This window comes from Nanorana parkeri, unplaced genomic scaffold, assembly GCF_000935625.1.
Source record: "Nanorana parkeri isolate BGI_ZX_2015 unplaced genomic scaffold, ASM93562v1 scaffold81, whole genome shotgun sequence".
Taxonomy (NCBI): Eukaryota; Metazoa; Chordata; class Amphibia; order Anura; family Dicroglossidae; genus Nanorana; species Nanorana parkeri.
Window position 1 is genome coordinate 1,681,947 of NW_017306349.1, and position 9,543 is coordinate 1,691,489.

At 46.3% G+C, this 9,543-nt stretch overlaps 1 protein-coding gene across 1 annotated transcript in view; it reads right to left on the reverse strand.

The window, feature by feature from the left end:
- TNC (tenascin C) overlaps positions 1-9,543 on the reverse strand; it is a 92,050-nt gene that overhangs the window by 23,806 nt on the left and 58,701 nt on the right. The window contains exons 13-16 of the mRNA XM_018576974.1: positions 7,163-7,285; positions 5,658-5,801; positions 4,634-4,753; positions 2,195-2,338 (exon numbers count right to left, since the gene is read on the reverse strand). Of these exons, the coding sequence (XP_018432476.1) occupies positions 2,195-2,338; positions 4,634-4,753; positions 5,658-5,801; positions 7,163-7,285 (531 nt within the window). The remainder of the gene's footprint in view (positions 1-2,194; positions 2,339-4,633; positions 4,754-5,657; positions 5,802-7,162; positions 7,286-9,543) is intronic.

The window sequence follows — 9,543 nt, forward strand, 5'->3', positions numbered from 1 at the left end:
TAAGGGAATTATTGTTTTTGGTGCCCATGTCCTTTTGATATTCAGCCCTACCCGAGATAAAAAGTTATGCAGTGGTATCACCCTACGTATCCAAAGGAACGTATTCAAGAGGGGCTGGGCTTTCTGTGCTCGTTCAAATCGACCAGATGCAGGAACATTTGCAAATAAGCTCACCGGCACTGGCAAGGCAGCTCCCCAAAAAAATAGACCTACCTTGTTGAGTACCCAGAAGTGACTCAGTGTAACCAAATGGATCTCTATATAAATTGATACAAATATCTCTTTTAGGGTTGGAATTGGCAGTTCCAAAGGAGGTTATTTTTGATCAAATCATATAGAGATCCATTTGGTTACAGCATCAATCAAATCCTTATCCCATTCTAAGCCACGATGAAGGGGCATTCCCATTCTAAGCCACGATGAAGGGGCATTCCCATTCTAAGCCATGATGAAGGGGCATTCCCATTCTAAGCCACGATGAAGGGTCATTCCCATTCTAAGCCATGATGAAGGGGCATTCCCATTCTATGCCACGATGAAGGGTCATTCCCATTCTAAGCCATGATGAAGGGGCATTCCCATTCTAAGTCATGATGAAGGAGCATTCCCATTCTAAGCCATGATGAAGGGGCATTCCCATTCTAAGCCACGATGAAGGGTCATTCCCATTCTAAGCCATGATGAAGGGGCATTCCCATTCTAAGCCATGATGAAGGGGCATTCCCATTCTAAGCCACGATGAAGGGTCATTCCCATTCTAAGCCAAGATGAAGTGGCATTCCCATTCTAAGCCATGATAAAGGGGCATTCCCATTCTAAGCCATGATGAAGGGGCATTCCCTTTCTAAGCCATGATGATGGGGCATTCCCATTCTAAGCCATGATGAAGGAGCATTCCCATTCTAAGCCATGAAAAAGGAGCATTCCCATTCTAAGCCATGATGAAGCAGCATTCCCATTCTAAGCCATGAAAAAGGGACATTCCCATTCTAAGCCATGATGAAGTGGCATTCCCATTCTAAGCCATGATGAAGGGGCATTCCCATTCTAAGCCATGACGATGGGGCATTCCCATTCTCAGCCATGACGATGGGGCATTCCCATTCTCAGCCATGACAATGGGGCATTCCCATTCTCAGCCATGATGAAGTGGCATTTACGTTCTAAGCCATGATGAAGGGGCATTCCCATTCTAAGCCATGATGATGGGGCATTCCCATTCTAAGCCATGATGAAGGGGGCGGGGCATTCCCATTCTAAGCCATAATGGGGAGCTTTGTAGGCCCTGATGAAGGGGGAACGTTGTAGCCCCGATGTGTTGGCTAATTGTTTTGTTTCGGTTTGGCGCCCTTTATTTCTGGACAATATATACGATATTAGACTTTTTTTCCCTAAATCCCACCTTGCCATAGTCGATAACTACCTTGACGTCTCACCATTGCAGCAAGGTTTTATCTGGAAGGGCTGTTTCCGAATCTCGCTATCATTCATTAAATGGATTTGTGCCGAGAATTCCCCGTTAATGACACGCGGCAATTACAGGTTTGCTTACTTTCAGCTGCCAAACCGGGATCTGTTCTTAAATGCCTTCAGACCTCTGTTGTTGACACCTGGTTTTGTGCATTTATGTTTCTCTGTCAATATAACCCTTAAGCTCAATCATGGTATCAAGAGAGATATGACAGCCGGCTTCTTGCTTCTCATCCACAGATAAATCCTTTTTTTTTTTTTTGACAGACAGAAACAAAGTGTGGAGGGAAAATGAAATACCGTCCACGGGTTAAAGTATCATGTTGAGCCATCAGGCTTTTTTTATATGATTTATATGTTTATGTAACGTTAGTCCATGTACTGTACAGTGGAGAAGTGAACCTAATATCCGTCAAGCTATATGCTGAGAGCGCCGCAGCTGGGGCGGATCCTGACAATACCGCAGAGATCCACCCAGCTGGCTGATTGACAGGTGGCTCTGCCTCTCTAAAAGCAGAGCCACCTGTGCCCGCCACCGGCCTCGTCCGTCACTCCCGTATCCTTATGCTAGATGGGTCATCCCCGACCTGTGATACGATGGCCTGACTGCAGATTCTGACCATATAATTGCTGACGACCATACAAGGACCTCACAAACTGAAACACGATGGGGACTCCTTTTGAAAAACCCATATAAACCTTCATCTCCAAATGGCTGCCTCACCTGTTGTAAACGTTGTGAAGATTTCCTTGCTCTTAAGTGATCCCCGAACAGCGTAGATCTTTAAGGTGTATTCTGTAGCCGGCTGAAGTCCGATAATGTCGTTCTCTGCTGTGTTTCCGGAAACTGTGACGTCGACGGCGGGAGCTGCGATGAAAAAAATGAAGGACAAGGATGGAAATTTTCGCTTAGCGCAATTTTGGTAACAATCAACCTAAATATACATATCAATGAACCATTTAATGACCAGAGGTCAGTGATGCCTAGAGGACCGGGCCAAATTTGTCACCGTCAGCAAGCTTTGGTCAACTTGGCAAATGGCCTACTAGTTTTAAATATTTGAACGGACATATAAAAGTCCTGTATTTGGTACACGTAGGGGGTTATTCACTTAGCTGCCGAAGGCTGCCGAGCGAAGGACCGAGCCGAAGTGAAGTGAGCCGGACGCTGTTCGGCTATTCACTTCAGCCTTGTATGGACATCGGCTGAAATCAGCCTTACTTCGGCTGCCTTCGGTCAGCCAAACATGCTCTGCACGTTCGGCTGACCCAAAGTGCAGAAGGACTTCGACTCAGCCGATCCAACATCTGGATCAGCTGAGCTGTAGCTCCGGCAGCTCACTCGCTGCCGTTCGCCCCTATTCTCGTAGGGGCCGAAAGGCAGTAAGTGAATAGCTGAATTCCCCGAGCTGCATTCGGCTCGGCTATTCTGCTCGGTATCTCCGAGGTAGCAAGTAGAGAATAAGTGAAATGAATAAAAAAAAAATTTGAAAAATGATTTTAAAAATGTAAAATAAATAGGAAAATCAAAAAATATATATATTCTAAATAAAATAAAAAATAATAATTTAAAAAAAACCAAAGCACGCCAGCCCGACCGCATGCGACGAACTCCCGCCGTGCAATGAAGCATCTGACAGATGCCTGCAAAATAAAGACAATTGGGGCGGAGCTAGCGGTGACAGCTAGCTACGTCCAGCTGTTTTCTATTGGCCGGCACCTACCAGAGTCTTCTAGCAGGTCCCGACCAATTAATAATAACTGGGCGGAGCCGGCCGTGTCATTGTTTAATGACAGATCAGCGTCCCCAGGTCATTTGGGGATGCTGATCTGTCATTACAACTTGGCGCAGCGAGCCGGGAGATCACGGCTGGCTCCGCCCAGCTGTCATTTCGGCTTCGGCCGACGTTTCTCCATGCTTTGCCTGTCACTATGGCTTAGTCGAGCCGAAGCATATGCGTTCGGCTCGGCTGAGCCGCTCAGCTGCCTTCGGCTGCTGTACGGGCTATTGTGAATAGCCCGTACTGCAGCCCTTCGGTTCCACTGAACCGAAGAGCAGAGGCCGCTGAAGCGAGCCGAAGAATCAGCCGAAGCTCCGGCTGGATCCTTCGGCTCTTTAGTGAATAACCCCCCTGATGGCACGCCAATCTGAAGATAGTTACACAGGTTGAAGAAAAACACCATCGAGTTCAACCTATAGAGATAGTAGTGTAGTAGTAGATAGACCTCACTATGTTGCCCTGAAGAAGGGACCCTGCGTGGCCCCAAAATGTTGGCTGTTTATGACAAATGGTGATGAAGATTCAATAAATTGATCCTATTTCATGTGTGCTGGTGATTATCTGATCTTCATATGAGCTTCACACGGCACCATCTGCGTCATCACTACACTATGAGCACTGCCTTCTTGCAGGGCGTATGCAGTGCAGGTGACCAAGGACACTATCATATTGAGGATAGCAGTGTTCATCTCTAGCTGAAGGCTTTTATTCTGTCCACAAAACCTCCAGGAGGCATGAGATAATAGCGATCACACGTTCGAGAAGCACTCTTGATTAAAGGAGAACTATGGGGTTAGGGCTTTTCCCCATAGTTCTCCTTAGGGTAACGGGAGGACACAAACTAGCGTCCTCCCGTCACCCTAAGCTCAGTATATAGGGAGCTACAGCTCGCGGTATACTGAGACGCCGCAGCCAGAGCGGATCCCGACATCGATGTCTGGATCCGCCCAGCTGCATGAGTGACAGCTGGCTCTGCCTATCTAGAGGCAGAGCCAGCTGTACCTGCCCCCTCCACCGTCCGTTCCCGCCAGTCAGCGCTGGCGGATCGGAGCGGGGAGGGGGGAATCCTCTGCCGTGACAGGATAGAGAAGTGAGCGAACACCGGCATGTGTTCACTCACCTCACGATCTACTGAGCCGACCTGTGACAGTCTCATTGTCACAGGTCGGCTAGAACTATGAGGTGAGGGAAAAGCACCCCCCTCATAGTTCTCCTGTAATACCTGATCATCACTGGTGACCTAAGCTGTCAATGATTGAGAGCCGGCGGGTGCACAAAGGGTCGGCTGCTGGCTCTCAAAGCGGGGGATAGGTTTATAAATGTATCCCCAGCATATGCCGGGGGGAACGTTCCTGTACAGATTGCTGGAGAAACCTACTTACCGTTCTTGGCTGAGTAGGAGATAACGTAACTGTCCACAGAGGCAAAAGAAGGTTTCCACAGTGCCAGAGCCTCAGACTCCGTGACGTTGATGGCACGAAGAGCTGATGGGCCGTCGAGGGCTGAAAAATAATTGACATATCACGTGATAAGCATTTGCATCAATGTTGAATAAAGATGTTGACGCGTCTGACTTGTCAGAGCGGCTCCGGGACAGATATCATTTCTAATTCCTATCTTTATGATTATTCTGAACACATTCTTATCATTTCAAATAGGTGGTCATTATGCCCAAGGGCAGCCTTTGTCCATCGGGGTGCCGTGGCACTCTATAGTGTGCCCGCCTGGGGCTCCTCAGGGGCGCCTCTGTGGTGGTGGGACTGTGATGTGACAGGAGGAATGAAGACTGATGTGATGGGGGCCCCTGATTTAAAAGGGGGGGGTGGTGACATTGATATTAAAGTGGGGCTTCTGATTTAAAGGAGGATCTCTGATGTGAAAGGTGGAAGGGGGCTCTGATATGAAAGGTGAGCTCCTGATGTAAAAGGGGAACTCTAATGTGAAAGGGGGGGTGACTTTGATATAGTGAAAGGTGGGCTCCTGATGTAAAAGGGGAGCTCTGATGTAAAAGGGGGGGGGGGCACTGATATGAAAGGGGTGCTCCTGATGTAAAAGGGGAACTCTGATGTGAAAGGGGGGTGGACTCTGATATTAAAGTAGGGCTTTTGATGTGAACGGTGAGCTCCTGATGCAAAGGGTGACCCTGATGTGAAGTGGTGGTACAAATCTTCATTTGAAGGGGGCACTTCAATGTGAAGGGGGAAACCCACTTTTGCGTGTGTTTTTGCAATGGGTCCCCCTTAAAATCTATGACATTTTAGACTGGGGTGCTTCAATATTTTGCATACTTTTAAAGGTTGCCGTGACTTAAAAAAAGGTTCAGGAATCTGTCCTAGGGACTCCAAAGCACAGTTTTAGGGACAGTTTTAAAACAATTTTAGGGACACCACGATAGAAGCGACATACCTGTGGTCAGAGAACCAGAAGCTGGTTGGCTTTGCTCGTTTCCTTTCACGGACACAATGCTCACAGTGTATATAACTCCCGGCGAGAGGTTGACTAACGTAGTTTGTGTTTTTGATCCGTCAACTTCAACTGTCTGACTGGCGCCTGAAAAAAAAAAAATTGTTCAAGAAAAGTTTTTTTTTTTTAAGCGTAAGGATTTTGGAAAGAGAAAAAAAAAGTGAAAGTAAGAAGCTTCTACTTTGAGGATGAGTTGCTCCTCACTATCTGCAGCTACGTAGGTCAGTGAGGGCTTGTTATGAAGTTTATTTACTGCTTGTTAGTGATCTGTAGCTCTGTAGCTGCAGCCACTTTGGTGAAATTCCTCCTCAAAGCTAACAGCAGCAAGTCATTTCCATTTTATTTCGGCAGTTTAGTCTGTTCCATCCTCCCGTCAGGGATTGGGCAGCCTTTCAGCCTTGTAATTTCTAAGGTGCAGGTGCACAAGTGTTGACACCCCCACCCCCACAGATTTACTGCTTCTATGTGACATTTGAGGCTGAATTGCACCACATTGTCTGTAGCTACAGATTCTAATATTTGAATGGCCTGGCTGAGCAAAATATTGAATGATCAGGGTGTTATGAATCAGGGGAGCAGGCCTCTTCAGCTGGCACACAGTTTGCATTGGCATAAGATATATCTACGATCTAATGTAAAGAAAACCCCAAAAATAGCTAAAAGTACATTTGCTAGTCAGCTCTTTCTGGGTCTTTTGCAATGTTAAATAGCTCAACTGCGTGTAATCAAATTGCTCTGCAATCTCAGGCAATGCCCTACAACGATAGGTCATGGTATGGGTCATTCGTTGGACTGCCCTGGACTGATCTCTACCCAAGGCAGGGCTGCCATTAGAAAACGTGAGGCCCTGTATGATGCTGCACTGGGGCCAACCACAGAGTCAGACAGGCCATGCCGGGCTCCCTGCTGACCCAAAGCAACCAGGCCCGAGACTGGAGAACTGCCTCTACCTCTCATCAGCAACCCTGACACCTGCTCAAGTCAATCCTTGGACCCCCCCCAGACTGTTTTCTACCCAAGAATGGGCTGTCATTAGAAATAATGGGGCACCATATGATGCTGCACTGGGGCCACCCACAGACATCCCATGCCAGGCCCCCTGCTGACCCAAAGCACCCAAGCTCAGGACTGAAGAACTGCCTGTACCCCACTATCAGCAACCCTGACCCCAGAGGCATTCAAGCACAGGTCAATCTTTGGACTCCCCTGAACTGTTGTCTACCCCAGAAAGGACTGCCATTAGAAATAATGGGGAACCATATAACGCTGCACTGAGGCCAACCACAGGCAGGCCATGCCAGACCCCACTGCTGACCCAAAGCACCCAGGCCCGGGACTGGAGAACTGCCTGTACTCCCCCCCTATCAGCAACCCTGACCCCAGAGGCAGTCATAAATGTTTTATATTAAGACAAAGATGGGAGCCATCATTGAGATGCCATGATTTACCTCCAGCCACGGGAACATATGTGATGATGAACTTGTTCACCCGGATTCTTGGAGCTAACCAGATCACCTTGGCAGAGTTCTCGGTGATGTCAGAGAAGGACAGCCCCTGCGGAGATCCCAAACCTGCAAATGAACAAGACGTGTCAATCAAAACCTACAAACTCAGTTCTGAGGACCGACATCATTTGTTTGTTTTTTCATTTCCTCTGAGCTCAGGTCATCCTGGACAATGGGAGACTCAAGACAATGGACCACTGTGGTTATCCCCCCCAAACAAATTGGCAGGAACACGGCTACTTCTAGACCTGCTGAGAACATATTCAATGTTATGCTCCAAGAGCAGAGCAGCTATAGAGGGATTTGTACAGTTTATAATCTTATTGAAGTAAAATAAACATAAAAGTCTTGCAAACAATTTACATTTAAGACGCTTTAGACTGGACAGATGAGTCCATGACGGAGATCTTCCAAAATTCCGACCCCCCCAAAAAAAGGCCCTGCCAATCTTAATCTGCGTTGTAGTCAGGGCCAGATTTACTCTCCCTGCTGCCCCAAGGGCAAGTTCCGCAATGCGCCCTCCCTCCCCGCCAACCCCCCCAACGGAGAATGGCAACCAGATGGCAGGGCGGCAGGGTTAGTTTTAAAACATTTTTATTGTTTCTTTATTTAAAAAAAAACTTTTTTATTACTTTTTTATTTTTATTTGTTTTTTTAAAATTTTAAAATTTTTTATTTATCTTATCGTTTACTTTTTTTTAAATAATTGTTTTTATCTTATTATTGTTTATTTTCTATTTTTAATTATTTTCTTATTTTTTAATAGAAAACTTTTTATTTAATTATTTCTTATTTTATTTATTTATTTATTTTTAATCAAATTTTTTTCTCACCTAACTTTATTGCTATTGCACAGGAGCAAACAAGCCCCTGTGTGATAGCAATCGGAGGTGACAGATTCTCTTTATTGATCCTGCCACCTCCCATACAGGAGTTCTAGCGTAGCGCTGTGCTGGAATTCCAGTGACAGGTGACTGCATCGGCGGCCAGTAAGAGGAAAGAGACTCGGCGGCGGAGCCTGGAGGACGGAGCCAGCGTGGAGAGAGATTAGTGCAGGGGGGAGGGGAGGACGGACGGACCGGCTGCAGACTTTTTACAAGTGATCTCGGCAACATCGCCGAGATCACATGTAAACGTACAATCGGCTTCCTCACACTACATTAAGGCTGGGTTCACACCTAGGTAAAAAAAAACGCGCGACAAACGCGTTTTTCCGTGGGCTACTTGGCTGTATCCCAATGGAAACGCGAGACCAAAACGCCCCAAAGAAGTACATGTACTTCTTTGGGCGTAGGCCGTTTTTGTATCGCGTTCGGACGGGCGGAAATACGCCAAGGTGTGAACCAGACCCATTGAATACAAAGGGATTTAGATGTTTGAGCGTTTTGTAAAGCGTTCGTCGAGCGTTGAACGCGATAAAAAACGTTCAGGTGTGAACCAGGCCTTAGTCCTGCTTGTAAAAAGCGGGACTAAATGTAGAAAGCAACTTACCGCCCGGAACTTCCCCACAAGGACACCGCTGCCGCCCCTCTGTGTCCTGCCGCCCCAAGGCCGGGCCTTGGTGGCCTTGTGGGGAATCCGGCCCTGGTTGTAGTTAGCCAAATCCAAAACGCTTCTCCAATCCAAACAGCAGCCTAAACCGGAGGGATCCATTTGTTTAATATCTGTCTCAGCTTCTTTTATTACATTTGTCATTTTTTTTTTTCCTCAATCGGTCACTTTCCATGAAGATTTTTTTTTGGGAACAAAAAAAAAAACAGACGGAAGATTTTTCCCTATTACGCAGCAATAGCCCACACATGTAAAAGTCCATTAGTCATGGTGAGCGAAAACCCAAACAAGCCAAATTAAAAAGGTTTGATGGAGGACTGCCAGTATTGCAGAAGAGCAAAGGGGGTCCTTGGAAAGAAATTGTCAGCGGTGAAGAAAAAAAAACAACCCAAAAGATATTCACCGGCTCCGAGATTCACATATTTTTTTTATAATATACAGGTGAAACTCGAATAATTAGAATATCGTGCAAAGTTCATTTATTTCACCAATGCAACTTAAAAGGTGAAACTAATATATGAGAGAGACTCATTACATGCAAAGCAAGATAGTTCAAGCCGTGATTTGTCATCATTGTGATGATTATGGCTTACAGCTCATGAAAACCCCAAGAACCCCAAATCCACAACCTCAGAAAAGTAGATTATTACATGCAATCAATAAAACAAGGATTGTACATAGAACAATATCGGACCTCTGAAAAGTACAAGCATGCATATGTACTCAGTACTTGGTTTGGGCCCCTTTTGCAGCACTTACTGCAATTACTTTTG